Source organism: Marmota flaviventris, chromosome X, assembly GCF_047511675.1.
Source record: "Marmota flaviventris isolate mMarFla1 chromosome X, mMarFla1.hap1, whole genome shotgun sequence".
Taxonomy (NCBI): domain Eukaryota; kingdom Metazoa; phylum Chordata; class Mammalia; order Rodentia; family Sciuridae; genus Marmota; species Marmota flaviventris.
Genome location: NC_092518.1, coordinates 102,847,754 through 102,869,037, shown reverse-complemented (window position 1 = coordinate 102,869,037; position 21,284 = coordinate 102,847,754). Strand labels below are relative to the sequence as shown.

Here is a 21,284-nt window from a genome sequence, read left to right as displayed (position 1 = left end):
CATAAGATAAATAAATAAAATAAAGGTATCATGTTCATGCACAACTAAGAAAATATATTTTTTTAAAAAAGGGTGGCTCTTACAGGAAGGAGAGTCATTCTGTATTTATGGCTCCTCTTCCTCTTCTCTCATTTACTTCCTCAACTCAATGCAGTCAAAGAGGTTCCCAACACCCCACGGAAGTGCTTCTCTCCAAGGCCAGCAATCACCCACTGGTAGCCAATTTCATTGTGGCCTTAGAGTCTCATCTTCTTTGATCTCAATGCTTAACATTTGATGCTATTCCCCACTTTCTCCTTCTTGAAATATTGGCTCTTCCAGTAATGACCTGGCTGGTTTTATTCCTCTCCTCTTACTACTCCTTTGTCAGTTACATTTGCAGGCTCACGTTCTTCAGCCTATTCCTTTAAATGTTGGTATTCCCCTAGGATTCCTTCTGCTTCTTTCACTCCATTCTCTTTGTGGCTGGTTCCTTCTACTTTCATATTCCTAATTACCACCTCAAAGTGGATGACTCAAAAACTAAAATCTTACTTTTGAGTTCTAAACCCTCTGATCCAACTGAATACTGGACATTTCCACTCAGACATTCCACAGAGGCCCTACCAAAAATGTGAGTTGTCCATAATCTAATTCACCTCCTTTCTTCTTAAACATACTCCTTTCCCAGTGTTCCCTGTTGGAATCACCTTCCACCTGGGTGCACAAACCCAAAACCACAATCATTTTGACTTTCCTAAGTCCTGGGAGTTCTGCTTCCTTTACTGCTCCTCTACCTCCCTCCATTCCTTACCACCCCTTAACATGCAGATCCCGCCATTTTTTTACTTGGATCATTGGAAGATCTCTCCTTCACAATACAGCCAGAGTGGTCTTTCTCATGGATCCAGTCAGTTCTCCTGTTTTAAACCATACAGTAGATACATGTACAGTTCTTGAATGGAGCATCCAAAGCCTGTCCTCTTCTACCAGACTCAGGAACCTCACCTCAAAATAAGTTCAGTCCAGGGGCAGAGGCCTTAGCCCAGGCATCTCCCACTAGACCCCAAGTTCCTTGAGGGCAGGAATGGTGTCCAGATGCTCAGTGATTAGCATAGTATTAATTAGTACCATGTCTAGCACATGGTGGAGTCTTATGAAGTATTTGTGGAAGCATTGAATTAACATGGTCAGTTTTAGAGCCAGGACTTGGCAGCATAGTTCCATGGGTGGGCCCAAATGAATAGACAGGAGATACAGCTTCTGGTCCCACCTCTGTCTCCAACTAGCTCTGTGATCTTCAGTGAGTAACTTCACCTCTCTGGGCCTCAGTTTCCTCATGTGTGATATGAAGGCATAAAACCAGATTTTCTAAGTCTCTTCAGTTGGCCAAGGCCCACTTTTTTCCCTCAAGTAGCCCTACGATCCACCGTCATGTGCCAAGCCAGCTGCCTGCTGCTTTGTGGTTCTATTTTTGCATCTCTATTAAAATTGGGGGGAGGATGAAGGAACTCAGGGAGGATGGTTGGAGACAGTTTTCATCAAAGAGCCCCTCTGAAGGCAGAGGGATTAACCTGACCATGCTCGCAGTTTACAGGAGACATATGAGGCCAAAAGAAATGAATTCCTAGGAGAGCTGCAGAAAAAGGAAGAGGAGATGAGACAGATGTTCGTCCAGAGAGTCAAAGAGAAAGAAGCGGAGCTCAAAGAGGCAGAGAAAGAGGTAAATGGGAGCCTGGGTGCCAAGCAGGAAGGGAAGGGAGGTCCATCAGGGCGTGGAAGCCCATGACGGGCTTCACCCTGGGTAAGAGCCTTGTGGCCTCTAGGCAGGAATGGAGCACAGCTTCTCCTACCTTGGCTGGGTAGAGCTTTTTTTTTTTCTTTTTTCTTTTTTTTTGGTACCAGGGATTGAACTCAGGGACACTGGACCACTGAGCCACATCCCCAGTCCTATTTTGTATTTTATTTAGAGACAGGGTCTCACTGAGTTGCTTAGCTCCTGATTTTTTGCTGAGGTGGGCTTTGAACTCTATCTTCCTGCCTTATTCTCCCAAGCCACTGGGATTACAGGCATGTACCACTGAGCCTGGCTAGATCTGTGTCTTTTTTGCCTTTCACCTGAGGCTGAGAGGTTTTCTCTGTGTTACCTAATTCTCCAGAGCCTTGCATGCGATAATGGTAGCCACTAGCTACACGTGGTTACTTAAGTTTCTTGAACTTGGGGGACGGTACTGGGGATTGAACTCAGAGGCACTCAACCACTGAGCCACATCCCCAGCCCTATTTTGTATTTTATTTAGAGACAGGGTCTCATTAAGTTGCCTAGTTCCTCACCATTGCTGAGGCTGGCTTTGAACTTGAGATCCTCTTGCATCAGCCTCCCAAGCCACTGGGATTACAGGCATGTGCCACTGCATCTGGCTGAAATTTCATTTTTAATTGACAAATGATAATTGTATACATTTATGGGATACAATGTGATGCTTTGGTACATTGTGGAATGATTGGATTGACTTATTTAACAAATCTCTCATTTACTATACTTATCAATTTTTTTGTGTGGTGAAAGCACTTAAAACCTAATCTTTTTTAAAAATTTTTTTTAATATTTATTTTTTAGTTTTCGGCAGACACAACATCTTTGTTTTGTATGTGGTGCTGAGGACCAAACCCGGGCCGCACGCATGCCAGGCGAGCGCGCTACCGCTTGAGCCACATCCCCAGCCCAAAAACCTAATCTTTTTAGCAATTTGAATTATACAATAACATTTAAAACTCAGTTTATTACTCTCATTAGCCATATTTCAAATGCTTGGTTCTCATGCAACTATTGGCTATTACTATTATTAAATACCTGGGATTGAGGGCTGGGGTTGTGGCTCAGTGGTAGAGCGCTCACCTAGCACATGCAAGCCCTGGGTTCAATCCTCAGCACCACATAAAAATAAAATAAATGAAATACAGGTTTTGTGTCCAACTACAACTAAAAATATTTAAAAAAAATATCTGGGATTGAACCCAATGGTTCTTAACCACTGAGCCACTTCCCTGGCCCTCTTAATCTATCTATCTATTTATTTATTTATTTAGAAACAGGGTCTCACTAAGTTGCTAAGGGCCTCACTAAGTTGCTGAGGGTAGCCTCAAACTTGTGACCCTCCTGCCTCAGCCTCCCGAGTCACTGGGATTATAAGCATGTGCCACCATGTCTGGCAGCTAGTGACTATTATATTGAACAACACAGATACAGAACATTTTCAGTATCACAGAAAATACTGTTGAGAAATACAGGTATAAAGTCCAGCCCTTGAGGTTACGGCTGATTACTTTCCCTTTCCTGGGAGTTCAGAACTCTATAGGGACAACTAATGACTTTCTTGCTGACCTGGGCCATTCTACTTTCTCTGGTGGCTATGGGGAAAGGTGGTTTCAGGTGGTCCTAGATAATTTGCTAAAACCTAACACAGGGACAGATGGGGCATTTCCCTGTATACTTGGTTATTATGTTCCATTTCATTTTATGGTTTATCTGTCCAGGCCTAGCAAGTTCTTAAACTAAGGTTTGACAATCCTTCCTAAACATGTAGTTAGTTCTCTAAGCCATGACCTGGCCTCCAAGGTCTCCCCTACCAATCCACCTCTGCCTGACAGATTAATTGACCTCAGGTACGTTTGGTCATGTCAGCTACTGCTTTGCGTCTCTGGGCTTCAAAATCCTCTACAATGGGGCTGGGGTTGTAGCTCAGTGCGTGAGGCACTGGGTTCGACCCCCAGCATCATGTAAAAATAAATAAATAAAATAATGATATAAAAAAAGCCTCTACCATAAAGAAGAGAAGCATTTAATTACTTCCCAAGTCTTTTCCATGTCTAATCTGCTGTGACTCTCAAGGGTTATCACCAAGCCCATGGAAAGGGTATTGATTTTATTTCAGTTTCACTTTTAAGAAGAAAAATATCACCCAGCCCTTTTAGGAGGAGAGGCGAGGGGATCTCAATGATAAATGAATAAAAGTTGCAACAAACAAAAGCTAGGTTAAACTGATGGGCAGCCCAAGTGACCCCCTTACTCCAAGTGACTAGTAAAAACCATCTTATACAACAAGTTTGTCACTTACCACACCTTACTAAGTGACAATTCCAAATACCCACAGGACCCAGAATACTGACCTTCTTAATGTGTGGCGAGTGCTACAGAATCCTAAATTCTCCCCTGAATCCTCCAAATAAAGTGAAATTCTGCTTGATCTGCTCTTACTTTATAGAATAGTTTCCACATTCTAGTTTGTGACAGCTTATGGTTCTTTTGTTTTGTTGTGGTGCTGAGGATTGAACCCAGGGCCTTGTGCATGCAAGGCAGAGCCTATGGTTCTTGCACCTGATCTGTTTGTCACAGTGGCATAGCAGAATATGCTTGTGGTTCTTTAGGTTTCTGGTTCTATTCAGGGTTAGTTGAGCCTCACCTCTGGTTAAGATTAGGGTGTCCGCACTCATTCCATTTTATAAGATCTTTTTATCTCCTTTCATGACGAAAGCCAAGTATTTCCTTAGACCATATTTATCATTGCTGCAGTTTTCTTTGTAATCCTCCCTCATTGCAAGGGATAAGAAAAGTGGGGGCTTCTTACATATGGGAGGTCCTATTACATAATCCTCTAAAGTTTGGTTTGTCTGGGCAAATGCTTTCATTTCTCAGACCTCCTGTTTCCTTATAAAATTGGATACAATAGCAGAACCTACCTCATCTGATTGTTGTAATAATTAGCTGAGTGTGGTGGTGCACACCTATCCTTCCAGCGACTTGGAAGGCTGAACAGGATTTCAGTTTTAAAGCCAGTCTCCACTACTTAGCAAGGCCTTGTCTCAAAATAAAAAAAAAAATAAAAAGGGATGGGACGCTCTACCACTGAGGCTTTTATTTTTTATTTTGATATAGAGTCTCGATAAGTTGCTTAGTGCCTCACTAAGTTGCTAAGGCTAGCCTTGAACTTGTGATCCTTCTGCCTCAGCCTTCTGAGTCACTGCCGTTGCAGCTGTCCACCACCATGCTTGCTATGGGGATTCTTTTCAACATAATGTTGGATGACACAGAACACACTGTTCCTTGACCATTTCAGAAGCAGAGATTTTGAGATAAAATACCAGGTGGAGAGAACTGCTTACAGCAGTGTGCCTTTTGATACCATCATGGCAATACCTGGCAGAAATGTGTCCTGCGGTCCAGGGGTCCTACAAAGTTGCAGCCTTGCCAGTCCTCATTCTGCTGGGTTGGAGGCTACCTTGAGGGACTTTTTTCTAATCTCTGTCTCCCTGACAGCTGCATGAGAAATTTGACCGTTTGAAGAAACTTCACCAAGATGAGAAGAAGAAGCTGGAGGATAAGAAGAAATCCCTGGATGATGAAGTGAATGCTTTCAAACAGAGAAAGACGGCGGCCGAGTTGCTCCAGTCTCAGGGTTCCCAGGCTGGAGGCTCACAGACTCTGAAAAGAGATAAAGAGAAGAAAAAGTAAGTAGCAGGCTTATCTAGGTTGGTGGTTCCTTTTTCCTTCTGCTCATCTCCCCAGAGCAGGACCCAGAGGCTGAGGGGGCTAAGGGCTGGTGACCAGGCATGAACCACATGCTTTTAGACTAATTTGAATACCTATAACTGGTCCCCATGGAACCTTTGGTTTCCCTGTTTGGAGAACTGAGTGTAGGGGAGGGTTGGGTCCCAGAGGTTCAGCCCCTCTGTTTGGGCTACTTAGAAAAACTCTGCAAAAGGGAGATGAAAAAGCAAGGGAAAGGAGAGGAAAAGCAAAGGGAATGTGAGAGAGTAGAAGGGAGAAAACAGGGAGAAATGCAAGTTGTAAGGAGTGGAAGAAAAAGGAAGGGCGGATAGAGGGTGGTAGAATAAAGAGAACCTTTTAGCAGATGCCTCTGGACACCTCCTCCCAGCTCCCCACCACAAGGAGGTTGGACCTGATGTTTCCAGGCCTGCTTGCTCGTCCTGTATCTGAGGTTGCCCACGTTTCCATGCCCATAGTCCAGCTTTCACCTGCCTCAGTTCTCTTTAGCTGCAGCCAACAGAATTTAACTGCTTCCACTGAAGGCTGCATCCCAGCCCCTGTTTTCCACCCTTTTCTATGCCTTCCTGCTGGCTGCTTAGTTGTGCCCAGCCTGGGGTACTGAGAACTTAGTGGGGAGCCTTCAGATGTTGGCATCCTTTGAGTGCCCCATCCTCAAGCTGGGGAAGTGACTGAAAAACGAATCTGTCTCCTCTGGTACTTGGGAAAGCAGGATCAAATGTGCTCCAGGTTACAGTGTGTGTCAGTAGTCCTGACCCCACCCCTTCCTAATGGTCCTGGTCAATAGTCAATGCTTGCCAAAGTTACCCATTCCTCATCTCAGAACCAGAGAAGAGAAAAGCTTTTCTAGTCAGACCTATACAACACCAAGAAAACATCCAGCAGTGAGTGCTCTTATGCTCTTTGGTTGCTTGTATAGTGCAACCCAAGGAGTTCCAAGATGGAGTGTTTAGCAATGTCCTTACTAAATAGGACTTGCAAGGTGTCCATGGTCATTGCCTTCTTTTATTTTTTATTTGTTTTTTTTTTTTAATTTTTAAAAAATATTTATTTTTTAGGTGTAGATGGACACAACACAATACCTTTTTTATTTTTATGTGGTGCTAAGGATCCAACCCGGGCCCCGCCCGTGCTAGGGGAGTGCTCTTCCGATGAACCACAATCCCAGCCCCCATTGCCTTCTTTTAGCCACCCATTCCTGGACTTGTCTATTGGATACTTGCCAAAAGGAAGAAACATCTTCCTTTCCTCTGTGCCTGGCTTATTACTTAGGAATAACACAGTGTACAACTTTGCATAACTGTGACTTTGAATAACTTCGTACAATTGTAAAACATTTCATATTTGAAGGCACTCACTTTTGCAATCTAATTTTTTCACACTAGACTAACAAATGTGTCATTTGAAATCTAGAGATTTTCATTACTGAATCTTTTTTTTAAATATTTTTTAGTTATACAAGGACACAATATCTTTGTTTATTTATTTATTTTTATGTGGTGCTGAGGATCGAACCTGGGGCCTCACATGTACGAGGCAAGTGCTCTGCCACTGAGCGACAACCCCAGCCCCTGGTTATTGAATCTTAATACTATATGTCAAAATTCACTGATTAATGAACTTTTTGGTATTACCTGTCATGGTTATATTAGTTGTACCAGCAGAAATGGATGCCTTCTTTTTGTGTGCGTATGTGTATGTGGTGCTGGGGATTGAACCCAGGGCCTCACACATGCTAGGAAAGTGCTCTATAGCCCTGAGCTATACTCCCAGCCCATTTTTAAATTTTATTTTGAGACAGGGTCTTACTAAGTTGCTGAGGCTGGCCTTAAACTTGAACTCCTCCTGCCTTAGCCTCCTGAGTAGCTGGGATTACAGGCATTTCCAGTATTTTAAAAATTTTTGTATTAGTTATTGATGGACCTTTTTTTTATATGTGGTGCTGAGAATTGAACCCAGTGCCTCACATATGCTAGGCAAGCACTCTACCACTGAGCCACAACCCTAGCCCATTTCCAGTTTTTTTTTTTAATTTTTTTTAGTTGTAGGTAGACATAATACCTTTATTTTTTATTTATGTGGTGCTGAGGATTGAACCCAGGGCCTCACACTTGCAAGACAAGTGCTCTACCACTGGCCACAGCCCCAGCCCCCCATTTCCAGTTTTTAAGATCAGAAAAATTACCTTTGGGGCTCTAATCTTTTGCCTTTGTAATCCCGTGGTATTTGATAACTATATCCCTGGGGCAGTTGCCCACTTGCAGGAATTGGGAGATTATGTATTTTGCTAAGAGGACACTGACACTAAATAAATAATAATAAATAATAAATAGTCCCCTTTCAAAATGTTCTGTGAGAACTCTCCTCAGACCAGGCTTTCTTCTTATTGCCTCAGATTATCTGACTTTCCCCCAACCCAAGCAAAAGACCCTGTATAGGGAAATACCTCTCCAGTCTCCAGAAATATCTGGGGTTGGTAATGGTACCCATTTCCAGTTCTGAGATGGGTGAAAACCTTGCTGGGACGTGGTACCTCATATGAGCAATAATGGCCTAAAAAAATAGCCAGTCCTCTTCCACACTCCCAAATGTATAAGTAAACCCAGGTCTGGGCTCCTTATATAATTCCATGAACAATTGATTAACTTCTGGAAGACCCACCATTAGACCTGTGCCACTCTGCTACCATCATGATGGTGGCGGCGAGTTTTGAGGATAGAAATGGTGGTAGTAGATTTCTTCTCAAGAGTGGGCAGGTGGATCTAGTAGAGTCTCATATTCAGGAGATCCTTTGGCTGCTATTAGAAAGATCAAGAAAGAGTACCAGTGTTTGAGGGGTGCCTACCAGTCCACCCTTCCCTTTGCCCCTCCCTGCACTCCTAATCTCTTTTGATCTCTAACTCTTCATTGTGTCAACTCATAATAGTTGATTTCTCTTCGTGCTCACCCCACCTTCATTAGCTCTTACTGTTTTACAGTTAACTCTGCTGTTTGCTGCATGCTGCATGAGACCCAGGGTCCTGGTAAGCTTTATTAACTCTAAGTAGAACTGGCAGTGGCTCCTAGAACATATCTCCCCAAACCCCACACCCCTAACACACATATCTAATCATAAAAGAAACTACTTCATTAGATTAGCTGGTTTCCTCTTATGTCTTATGATATGAAGAAATAGCCTGGGGTGGTTTCAAGCATATATGTGGAATGTCTGCCTGCCTGCCTGATGTAAAGGGGGGCTTTTGCAGACTTTTGCTGATAGAACAGCTGGGTAGCATAGATGTGATCAGTATTTGAGGTTTCAATTTTGGCCTTCTTTCTTTCTTTTTTCTTTTTCTTCTTCTTCTTTTTTTTTTGATACTGGGGATTGAAACCAGGGACATTTAACTACTGAGCCATATCCCCAGCCCTTTCTTTTTTATCTTTTATTTTGAAATAGGATCTTGCTAAATTGCTCAGGGCCTCGCTAAATTGCTGAGGTTGGCTTTGAACGTGTGATCCTCTTGTTTCAGCCTCCTGAGCCGCTGGAATTACAGGCCGTTTTTTTTTTTTTTAATATACATAATCATTACTTTCAAAATTAACTGGTGATACAAGAAACTGTCCTGCAGTGTCATAGTCAGCATTAATCCCAGATTTGGAAATGTACAAAGCTGATGTAAACTTGATTCTGTTTCCCTCTGGTGGCTGTTTCTTATCTGAGGAGTTCAAGTTCTCTGTTTTCCTTTTGGCTTTTCCCCCAAACCGTAATCAAAGAGGAAGAAAATGAAGAAACATAGATATTATAGAGGTGGTCTTACATTTAATTCTACAAGTACCATCTTCATGAAAACCTCTGCTAAGGAAGGGGTATCCTTTGGTAAGGATTCCTGAGAGCTAGGTGTTATATCTAGAGAAGTAAATAAAGCTGTCCCTGGTGTCAACTAGGTCACAGGGAGGCTGAAAGCAGTGATTAAGCACCTTCTATCTACTTTGCTAGGCTCAGGTAATGGAGGAACAGGAATATAAATATTTTTCATTTAACATAATTAGGCTTCTTATTATTTAAAAAATCTTGCCATGGAAACTTCCAAGCGTGAGCAAAAAAAGAGAGAATAGTTCACTGCAGCCTTGTGTACCCACAATCTAGTCACCAAATAAACCATCAACATAGGGCCAATTTTATTTCATCAATTACCACAGACCTGCTGGATTATTGTAAGGCAAAACCTCTGTCATTTTATGTGTACATGCTCTAGTATGTATTTCTAAAAGATAATGACTCCAAAAAATAATAATAATAACCACACTCCCAGCATTATCACACCTACAAAATTAACAATAATTTGCTAACATAAAATGTCTATTTAGTGTTTGAAATACCCTGGTTGTCTCGTAAAGGCCTTTTTTACATTTGGTCTGTTTGGACTGGAGAATATAAAATATTGAGAAGACTTCTCCCTGCTTACCCATGCAGTTTATGATTTTAGATGGAGAGCCTGCTGTTAGTCACCAAACTGATTGCTGTAGCTATTCCACTGGCAACTTCAAGCAGCTGGCAAAACATCCTACTTTCAAGCAAATCCCAAAGAGAAAGTCCATCATAGAGGCTTCTGAAACTTAAGGCCCATGAAACCGGGCCAAACATAATGATCCTAAAAAAACAATGAAATATGTCATGTATATCTAAAAGGAACAACAATGAAATTATTTACTATCTATCTTAACAGCAAGTCTCAGAGCCCATGCTAGTTGACCAGAATTAAACAGCAACTCCCCATTTGTGCCTAGCAAAGTGTCTGAGGGCTGAAGGTATCTGGGTGGTGGGGAGCTCATAATTACTAGGTTAGGACCTAATTAAGAAGAGATTTTTAAAAATATTTTTCAGGTTGTTGATCTTTATTTTGCTATCTGATGCCACTACTGCTGTCAAACTGGGTTATGTCGGTATAGGAGAGAGAAAGCATGTTCCCAGGAGCCAGTTCAGTATGACCTCAAGGCACTCTAACATAGCTATATTCTAAGTTATCCACTAGTCATCATGACAAACAATTTTCTTCTGATCACCCCCTTTTTGGGTATATTAATCCACCCATTCATTAACCCAGCTTCTCTTTTCATTTTTAGTTTGGGCTTCCCATAGATGCACCCTTTCCCGTGCAACACAACTGAGCCTCCCTTTCTCTAATTTCCCTTTAACATGTCTCAGGGAACATATGCACCATGCCCTTCCCTCTCTTCTGTGAGAGTTTATAGAAGCCTGAGAGTCAGAGGATGGTTTCTGGCCTCTGGTCAAAAAGTCAGCAGTCACCTGACTCAGAAATGCATCTCAGTTCCTTCTCCTAGGACCTCCAGTCATCCATTCTTCCCACTATCCCCTTCACATTCCTTCTTGCCAGACATTCAGAGGTCCCATCTGCTACTCTTTGCCACAGTTTCCCTGTTCAAACTCTCCTTGATCCTTGTTTCCCTTAGGTATTTGCATCCACCATGGCTGAGTAAGCACCAGTCAGCAAAGCTGTCCCCTTAGTCTCCTGTGTCCCAGTCGTGGTCTTCCCTGCCCCCTTCACTAACCTGAGAAGCCACAGCCCCTTTTTAGAGAGCTTCAAAAGGAGTCCAGCCCTTTGCAGTTTTTATTCAAAGTAACTGCAGTCAAACTATCTTAAAAGCCATGAGTTTATTTATACCAAACCCGGAAGCATAATACACAATTTCTGAAATAAATAGCATAAATTTCCCCTCTCTAACTCTGGGTACCTGACAAATGCAGAAGGGAGAATAAACCTGAATATTATTACCAGACTAGAATCTTGAAGGATAGACTTATAAGATTCTTCTAAGGAATGTTCGCATCTCCTTGGTCATTTCCCAGGGAACTCTATGCCATCCTAATAAGGCAGGGCAAGTAGCAGGGATAATAATCCCATTTCATAAACTGGAAAGCCAACTGGTCGAAGACTCAAGAGCTTGAATAAGTCTTCTACTCTCTTTGGTGAATGTGAGGATGATCGTAATGTGTGTTTTGTGTATGTCCTCAGTAAGAACATGCAAGCTTATCAGTCGGAGGGAAGAAAATAGGTGTTGTGCCTTAGAAGGTCCTTACCTTTAGGTAATTTGATGTTTAAAAAAATTTGCCCTAATTTTTATAATGGGTCCCATCTAAGAGTGCCTTTGGGAATCCCTCTGAAATAGGGAGCCCTCTCTTGTCAGGGTCATGAGGCACAATGACCTTTGGTGTTTGGGCAGTGACAGAGTGAGAGCTGGAGGCGACCAAGCAATGATCTGTGGCTAATATGCCTTCTCTCTGCCCTTCCTTTGCAGTAATCCATGGCTGTGTACTGAATAGTATCCCCTGCTACAGCTGGACTGGACTCCACTTAGCCTTTTAAGTGAAGGTTCCTATTTTAATTGACAGCTTTCCTTTGGGGTGCCAGGCAACCGGGCATTCCACCCCTGCTGTGTACTTCAAGCCCCACTTTTTTTTTTTATTTCTTCAACTTGCTCCTGCCTCCCAGTCCCACTGACACCGACAATGACCTTTTTCTTTTTTTTTTGGGGGGGGGGCGGTTTGTGATCACAGAGTCAAGAAGGCTATGCCAAATTTCTAGGCCTTTTTGAAGTGCCAAAAAAGAGGAAGGAATTTCTTTATTCAGTAACATATTACTAAATAGTAGGAAGGAAAAAAAACAGCAGAAGAAAGTAGAAAAACTGAAAAGCAGACATGCACAGGCTTTTCTCTTGTTGACAATGCAAGAACTCACTTCTGTTATGTATTGGTTGGTGAGTCAAGGATTGGTTAGTGGTCAGAGACCAGCAAGATGGTGATGCTGTCAAAGCACATACTAGTTTCTTGGGAAAATTCAAGTCACAGTGGAGCATTTTAAGAGACACAATACTTGTTGGTAAAAACGAACCACCACCATCAAAATCCTCATAAACAAAAACCAAAGAAATCCTCAGCAGGCTCAGAGTTAGGGCTGTCAGGTCTCCTTGAGAAAGACTCCTTATTTACAGCTTTGATGTTCCTAAATCCACCTTTGAGGTTACCAACCAGCAATCACCATCCTTCTGGGTAATTCTGGGCATTACAAATAGGAGGCCCCCTTATTTGCATTTGTTTACAGATTGACCTCTTGAGGCTTGAGGATCTCAAAATACTTCAAAAGTATTAAAGCCATATTGCCTTTGGGAGACCTTCAGAAAGTAAGCAGGTATTTTATATAAAAGGGAGAAATTTGGGTAAGACAGATGTAACCCAAAGAGGAAATTGAGACTCAGAGAAGCAAAGGGAATTGCCCAAAGTCCTGCTGCTGTTTCTTGGCAAAAATCAGGCTAAATTCCTTGTCATCTGTTTCACCAAGGGATTCAGTCTGTTTATATATATTCCTGGAGACAGGGTCTTTTGATGTTCAGAGAAACCAAATCGTCAGTGTTAGAGGACCCTAGAGTGTGTTTTTCCTCCATAGAAAAGCATGAGGGTGGGGCAGGTGGGGGCTGCGAAGGAAGAAGCTCCAGGCCAGCTCCTTAAAAATAGTCAAGCCTTTTAAAAGCATCCAAATGCTTGTTTCCTTGGGTAGTTTTTCTCACGTAGACATTTTTCCCCCTCTCCACTGAAAAGGCTTGTTAATTAGTACCATTGTAACTATTTTAAAAAAAATACCCTAAGTTCTCTGTTTACTTCTGGTGAAACTAAACCAGTCATTAGAAATGGCCTGTGCTTTTCTTTTCCCAGACTGGAATGGAATGGCTTTCCTGAAACACATACACACACACACACACACACACACACACACACACACACACACTTCATTTCTTTTAAGCCAAGAAGGTTGCTTTCCCCAGCTGCAGGTTGGATCACGGTTTTTGCTTTGTTGTTGTTGTTGTTTATTTTCATCATTTAGCATTCACATGTGGCTGTTAATATGTGCTTGTTTTTAATTAAAACAAGAAGCTTTAAACTGGTGTGTGGTGTTCTTCAAACCTTCTCCACAGATTTTCCCATGGTGATGGCCCCTCACTGACCCCATTTCTAACCTGTCTTCTCCAAGTGTAGTCTGTGCTACCTCAACACTGCCCACTCCCCTCCCCATCTTACTTTGAATGTCCTTTTTCTTTGGCTAATTTCATGTTTTCTTTCTCTTTCTCTCTCCCTCTCCAGCTTTTTTTAATCTTGTCTTCAGCAGCTGCACTAAGTCTAAAGGAGAAGACTGCCATTATAGAAGAGTTAGGGTTCCATATTGTCTCAAACCAGAAATCGACCAATTCCCTCTCCCCTAAACTGTGTGCACTCACATGTGCACACATGCACACACACACACACATACCACTCAATAAGTGTCCATGTGTCCCTGTGTCCAGGCAAGAAGCTCTCTTTTGACTTACATGGTATTTTAAATTGGAAGTGTCTTGTCCTAAACTAACAAGGCAGGAAAAGACTCATCAGAGCTGGAAAATGGACCAAATGTAACCTCAGAGAGACAACTACAGGACCACTCACCCAAGTGTAAGTGACTGGGGTAGGAGACCTCAGCTGTGGGTGCGGAAGTGCTGTTCACAAGGTTTTGAGTTTTATGTTTTTCTTTTGAAACAATTCTCTGGTTCAATGGGTTAACTGTCTCTGGCTATTATTAAACATTTTTGAACATGGAAGAGAGAGTTGAGTGACATTTGCATCTTCTCCAGCATTCACAGGCCTTCTGCAGACCCCAGCAAGGGGGAAAAATGGATCCACTATCTAATATTCAGGCGGAGAAAGGAGAGAGGAGAGGGGATTTAAGCTTAGTGAGGGCAGAATTACTCCATTCAAACTTCCAAGGCCATAGGGGGCTTTGCAAGAGGTTTCTGTTCAACCTGGGATCTGGAAAGAGAGGATAAATCTGCCTTGAATTCATTGGTTTAATTTGCATCAAAATACCATGTGAGTGTGCTCATTCCCATATATCCCTACCACCATCACTACCGGTCCACTGTCCAGTGTCTCTTGAGAGAGCCTCTTTGCATGTTTTTCAGAATCTGTGTTTTTCCTTTCTTCTTTGTTCTTTTTGCTCAAAGGTGTGACCAGTCACTACCCCTCTGGGGCTTTCATTTTCCAAGAGAAACATCCCAGAACCAGCACTGTTTAGCTTGATACCTTTCTAATGTCTATGTCAATTTTCAATAAAATTCAAAGAAATTCTAAATGGCTCTGTGATCTGATCCTAAATTATTAGGTCATGTGGCTCACCACAGTTTGCCTTAGGAAGAATGAGTGGCTGCTTCCCAAATGGATAATTTGAGAAACTCAGGGGAGCCAGGAGCCCGTGAAATCTTCCTTGGTGGGCTACCACAACACCATCTTTCCTCCATTTGAGCCTCAAGTTCCCACTGGGGCTGGGTGGATATGAGCAGGGAGTTTTCTACTTTATTAGCATGGGTTTAACTAATCAGTTGACCTAATTATCATCGGGATAACAGATGAAGAAAGTGGAGTGCCCCATCCTATGGAACAAGATTCAGGTGAGTTTTAATTCTAGAAGGAAAATAACTCTGCATGTCTTCTTTCATTTAATCTCGTGATACGAATGTTCCCCCAAATTCATGAATATGACTGTTCTTTATGACCCAGAAAGCATTCTGTAGATAGTAGGCTATATTTTAGGTCTACCAGAGAGGGAAGCCTCCCATTCCCCCAGGAATTAAAGTGGGCAAGAGGGAGAGTGATCACTTTACAGAATTTGGTTGCAAACGAGGTGAGGCTTATTTCCCTCAGGCTTTTTCCCCCTAATAGCCAGGTGCTGAATGAAGACTGGACTAGCTGTTCCCATCCTTTGTAAGGAAGCCTGGAGGCCTCTGCAGGATACCTTAAGAAACAACATTGGCCTGTTTCTGCACTTTTCGAACACTAGGGGGCAGCCGAGTGAGGCCATAATCGCCTGTGACGTCACAGAGCAGAGGCATGTTCTGAGGTGTGGAAAAATACAGACTTGAGCCAGGAGGACTTGCTGTGTCCTCAGCGGCAAGTTGTTTTCACAGATTCTCTAGAAATGGGGTATATCATTGATTCCCTCGTACAGGCGTTATGAGGACTACCTGTGCTAACGTAAGTTATAGACTTGGTTATTCAATAAAGGGGATCCCTTATTAAGGATGGAGTTTTCCCTGCACTAGAAAGTGTTTACCTTAGGGTCCTCTAATCCCAGGTTTCTCAATCGCAGCACTATGGAAATCTGGGACCAGTTAATTGTGTGGGGCTCCCCGGTGCATTGTAGAGTGTTTAGCAGTATCCCTGGCCTCTACCCACTAGATGTAGGTAGTATCTACCCCCCTCCACACACACACACACACACACACACACACACACAGTTGTGACAACCAAGAATGCTTCCAAGAGTCATCCCATGTTGAGAATCATTACTTTAGTCTGAGGGTCAGCAAACTTTTTCTGTAAAGGGTCAGTTGGTAAATACTTTGGGCTTTGTAGACCATATGATCTCCACGACCATTCTCCTGTCACTATAGCAGGAAAACAGCCATAGATACGGTGTAAAATGATGAATTTGGCTGTCTGCCAGTAAAACATTACTTTAGATGCTGAAATTTGGATTTCATATATTTTTCACATAGCATGAATTACTTAAATTTTTTGTCAACCTTTAAAAATGTAAAAAACGTAAGCATACGAGTCATACAAATACAGAAAATGGGGCCAGATTTCACCTGTGGGGTGTATTTTGTGCATCATTGGACCTAAAAGTGCTAGAAGCAACTGGCCTCTCAAAAGAAATTGGAAATGAAGACAAATGATGAGGGCTGGGGATGTGGCTCAAGCGGAGCACGCTCACCTGTCATGCATGCGACCCAGGTTTGATCCTCAGCACCACATACAATGATGTGTCCACCGAAAACTAAAAAATAAATATTAAAAAAAGAAAAAGACAAATGAAGAGTTCTAATACAAGGTAGTGGAGAAAATTGGTTTGAATTTACTAAAATTTTCATAAAATTTTGCTGGAGCATAGATGTGGGGCATGGGCCTGCTGTGGTGACCAGAGCCTGCTCCTGAGGTGGAAAGTTGCTGAGCAGCTGCAAATGCCATCATTCATTTCTAAGGAGAGAAACTAAATCTCAAATACCCTCAAAAAGGCCAATCAGGGCTCCGGTAGTAAATGCTCTAGTAGGCAATGTCCTTTCCTATTGGAAATTCCCCACTTGGGAAGATTTGTCCTTTGCTAAAAGGACAGCTTTCTTGCAAGGCCATTGTTTTTTAATGTGGGCACTCCTTGAAATAGTTACACATTAGGACAATAGTATCTCAAGTGATTTTTGGCACCTTCCATCAGTATCCATCTAAGACTTGAACTACCTCTATGCTTGTTTGACTTGGACTTTAGAAAGTCCTTGGCCTATTTGGGTGTGCTGGTGCACACCTGTAATCCCAGTGGCTTGGGAGGCTGAGGCAGGAGGATCACAAGTTCAAAGCCAGCCTCAGCAACTTATCGAGGTCCTAAGAAACTTAGCCAGACCCTGTCTCAAAATTTTTTTAAAAAGAGCTGGGGATGTGGCTCAGTGGTTGAGCAACCCTGGGTTCAATCCCCAGTACAGGGGTGGGGGGGCAGTTCTTGCCCTAGGCACAATACCTACAGAAAATCATGGCAACTATGACACAGAACTGGAGTCAAAATTTTTTACCTTGGTTTGGGGCTAAATAAAATCTTTGGTATGAGACCTAGTTAGACACTGCCCTTAAGGAATATTACAGACTGGCCTCCTCTTGTCTACTCAGTCATATTTTCCAATAGTTCCTAACCCCTATTCTCCATTCCATTTAGTCTCTGCACAAGCCTCTCCCATAATTATTCAAATTGCTGTCTCTGTATGTAATAGCCTCTACTGATTTAAAATCCTCCCTTTGAGGCTTATGCCCTGCTTCTCCGTGCAACCTTTCTTAATCTCATCCACCTATCTTCTTCTCCATTTTCAAAATTCCTAGTTGATCTTGTATAGCCTTCTCTGCTTCTTGTTTGAGGGACTTCCCTCCTTGAGAGATGTTAAACTTCCTAAGAGTAAAGGCATCATTTATAGCCTTCCAGAGGTCCCAGTAAAGGGCTGAATAAAAAGTGATTAAGAGGCAGCTTGATTTATGTTCTTGACCAGCACAGGGAACTTTTGTATTTTCAAATGATTTATTTGAAATTAAGTTACAAGAATAGTACAAAGTTTACTCCATACTCTCCACCCAGATTCACCAATTGATAACATTTGGCCCTAATTCATTTATCATTTGTTTGTGCCCACCATACATACAGATAAAAAGAATTTTTTTTACATAACCACAGCTAGTTATCAACTTTGGTAAATTTCACATTGTTACAATATTTTTTAATGTGTTGATAACATTCTATGTGGGCATTTTCCCTTGCAGTACAGGATCTAGTCTAGGATCACTTTCTTTGCCTTTTATGATGTTGATCTTTTTGCAGTCCTATTTTAAAAATACAATCTTCTTATTTTGAGCCAATTTGTTGCTCAGTTTCTCCATTATATAGTTACTAGCCTTTCTTCTACTTCCTTATTACTAATGAACAACCTGTGGGGAGAATTATAAATCCATGCAAATATCTTTCTACTCATCAAAAATGTCCCCCTGGATTTAGCATCTATTGATAATTCTTGCCTGAATTCATCTGCAAAGTGATGATTTTCCAACTCTAGCCCTCCTTCCGAATCTACCACAAGATCCTCCCTGTCTCTCACTTATTTATTTATTTTTGCATTGCTGGGATAGAACTCAGGGACTGACTCCTGCATGCCAGACAAGCAGTCTACCACTGACCCATATCTCTAGCCCTCTCTCATTTATTTATTTTGTACTGGGGATTGAAGCCTGGGGCACTTAACCATATCCCTAGCTCTTTTTAAAATTTTCTCTCTTGAGAGAGGGTCTTCTAAGTTGCTGAGGTTGGCTTTGAACTTGCCATCCTTCTATCTTAGCCTCCCAAGTCCCTGGGATTACAAGCATGTCACAACGCTCCACTCTCACATCTTGATCTACGTGAGATCACTGTGGACTTAAGGCTTCCTATTTTTTCAGTGATTTCTAATTCATTACTGTCCTTAATTATTTGGGCACTCAGGTTACCCAGGTTTGGCCAGTGGGAGCTCCTGGTTAGTGTTTTTAATCCATAAGTAAACATTCCTCAAGAGCATTTGTGGTGCAGAGTAGTCAAGAACTCTGGATGATCTAATTTCTGGGATAGTTTGTGGGAGTGGTGCGTGGTCAGGCTACATGTTTCCCTCTCTTTATTACTTACTGAATCCCCCACAGGAAATGGCAGGGAAGGAAGCTGGGGGCAGTCAGTGGGGTTGTGTGTGTAGTATAAAGACAGTGGCAGGATCCTGTGTTAGAGGAGGAGGATGGATGGGGAGGAAGTTGAATGATGACAGTTTTCTGTGTTGGTTTAGGATTGCAGTGACTGCCTTTGTCATCTCTTTGTCCTCAACATCTCTTTAATCTTTATTCAAATGCTCCATTTCTGTTTGTGTGGGGAGTGTCCTTAACTCCTGCTCACTGAGAAATCATCAGTGGCTTGTGAGAAAGGAATAGGCTGAAATAACAGCTGAAGAATATATATATATTTTTTTTTAAATCGGAAGGATTATCAGGGAGAGAAGGTCATGTAGAGACAGGTTATCGCTGAGTTGCTTAAGGCCTAGCTAAATTGCTGAGGCTGGCTTTTGAACTTGCAATCCTCCTGCCTCAGCCTCCCAAATTGCTGGGATTAAAGGTGTTCGTCACCACACCCAGCAGAAAGATGTTTTGTTTTTGTGGTGCTGGGGATTGAACCAGGGCCTTGTGCATGCAAGGCAAGCGCTCTACCCACTGAGCTATATCCCCAGCCCAGATGTGTTTTAATTACAATTCTGGCTTTGATGAAGATTGGCAGCTTAGTCTGTGTTTCAGTCCATTTGTACTTTATGCATACCTGAGTCTAGATAACATAAAAAAACAGAATTTGGGGTTGAGGATTTAGCTCAGTGGCAGAGCACTTGCCTAGCAAGTGCAAGGTCCTGAGCTCAATTTTTGGCCTTGGGGGGAAAACCCAAATCAGAATTTTATTTCTCAGAGTTCTGGAGGTTGGGAAGTCCAAGATCAAGGCACCAACAGGTTTATCTGGTATGGACTGCTGTCTAAACCCAAGATGATTTCTTGTTGCTGCATACTTTGGAGAGGAACATTGTGTCCTCATGTGGTAGAAGGTGAAAGGGCAATTGACCAAATGCTGCATAAAACATGTTTTACAAGTCCCTTAATTCCATTTATGGGGGAGTAGCCCTCACAGACTAATCACCTCTTAAAGGCCCTACCTCTCTTTTTCTTTTTTTGTTCCAGGGATTGAATGCAGGAGTGCTTAACCACTGAGCTAAGTCCCCAGCCCTTTTTATTTTGACACAGGGTCTTGCTAGATTGCTTAAGGCCTTCCTAAATTATGGAGGCTGGCCTTGAATTTGGGAGTCTCCTCCTTCAAGCCTCCTGAGTTGCTGGGATTACAGGCATATGCCACTATGCCTAGCTAAAAGCCCTACCCCTTACTGCCATTACCTTAGCCATTAAGTTTCAACACCTCCGTTTTGCAGGGAACATAACCATAGCAGAATGAAATTAATCCAGTTATAAAACAACAAGTCACCTTGAAAATGTGTACTCCAAGAAAATGTATTTCATCAGATTGGGATAATGGAGGAAACATTCATTCATTCAATTCAACAAATATCTATGGAGTGCCTACAGGAGCCAGGTGTAGATGATAATAGCAAATACAAGTGAGTTCCCTGCTCTCCTTGAGTTAACATTCTATTGTAGGAAAGACAGCCATACTGTTTTCAAATAAATCCAGAAGATGACACCTGCTCTGAAGAAACAAAACAGGCCAACACAATGACAAGAATTCAGGTGATCTGAACTATGATCTCATCGTTGTCAAGAAGTATCTCTACAGCCTTCAGCAGGTTACCTCTCTGGCTTTATTTTCCCCACTCATACAAGAGGACTTGAATTTATATCTAAACTTGCTTCCTAGTAGGGTATTCTTGACTTGATGATTCAAGAGCTGTCCATTACATCAATAAACATGAATGTTTACCATGGAGAAACAGACATGGAAATAATGATGAAATGGTGTGAAAAGTCTTGGTATCTTCAGCTTTTCTCAGTCCAAGAAATATGTCATTAAAGGGTTTAAGAAGATAATGGGCAAAACTGCCTCATTTGCTAGTCCTACTGCTGGTGTTACATTTAATTTTAGGCCAAACTATTTTTCCCACCAAGATTGTAATCTGCACAGTGATTTAGCTGTTTACTGTTTTTTTTGTGCAGCTTTTAAAACTCATCTTTGAACCACCTTTCTCCTTTGTAATATTTTACACTTTTTTGTGTGTGTGTGTGGTTTTGGGGATGGAACCCAGGGCTTTGGGCCCACTAGGCAAGTGCTCTACCACTAAGCTACCTCCCCAGCTCCCAGGTTTTAAATGGACACATACATAATTATCTAATCATGATTAGAACTCTAACTATTGGAATGGAGTAGAGAGATAAAAGGATTGGCTAGAGAAGTGGTATATGAGTGATTTTCTTTGCAAGTGTTTCATTTTTACTACCTTTGCACAAAGTTAATGATGTATGCGCACAGAGATTTTTCAAGCTATCACCTAAAGAAAAGGCCCTTTGGAGAGCTAACGTTAAAAAAAGTGTAAAATCCATTCCAAGCCTAAATTAACGCTAGAAATC

At 42.1% G+C, this 21,284-nt stretch overlaps 1 protein-coding gene across 6 annotated transcripts in view; it reads left to right on the top strand.

The window, feature by feature from the left end:
- The window catches only part of Septin6 (septin 6), a 77,282-nt gene extending 56,657 nt beyond the window's left edge, over window positions 1-20,625 (top strand). For 2 of the 6 annotated variants that reach the window (XM_071606664.1, XM_071606665.1), the window contains exons 8-10: window positions 1,570-1,702; window positions 5,297-5,487; window positions 11,843-13,479. In XM_071606664.1, coding sequence (XP_071462765.1) covers window positions 1,570-1,702; window positions 5,297-5,487; window positions 11,843-11,867 — 349 coding nt within the window. In that variant the 3' untranslated portion in view covers window positions 11,868-13,479. Of the gene's footprint in view, window positions 1-1,569; window positions 1,703-5,296; window positions 5,488-8,523; window positions 8,569-11,842; window positions 13,480-13,679; window positions 14,701-20,360 lie in introns of those variants that run through there. The other 4 variants (XM_027930965.3, XM_027930958.2, XM_027930951.3 and 1 more) reach the window with 4 other exon arrangements.
- The last annotated feature ends 659 nt before the right edge of the window (window positions 20,626-21,284 follow it).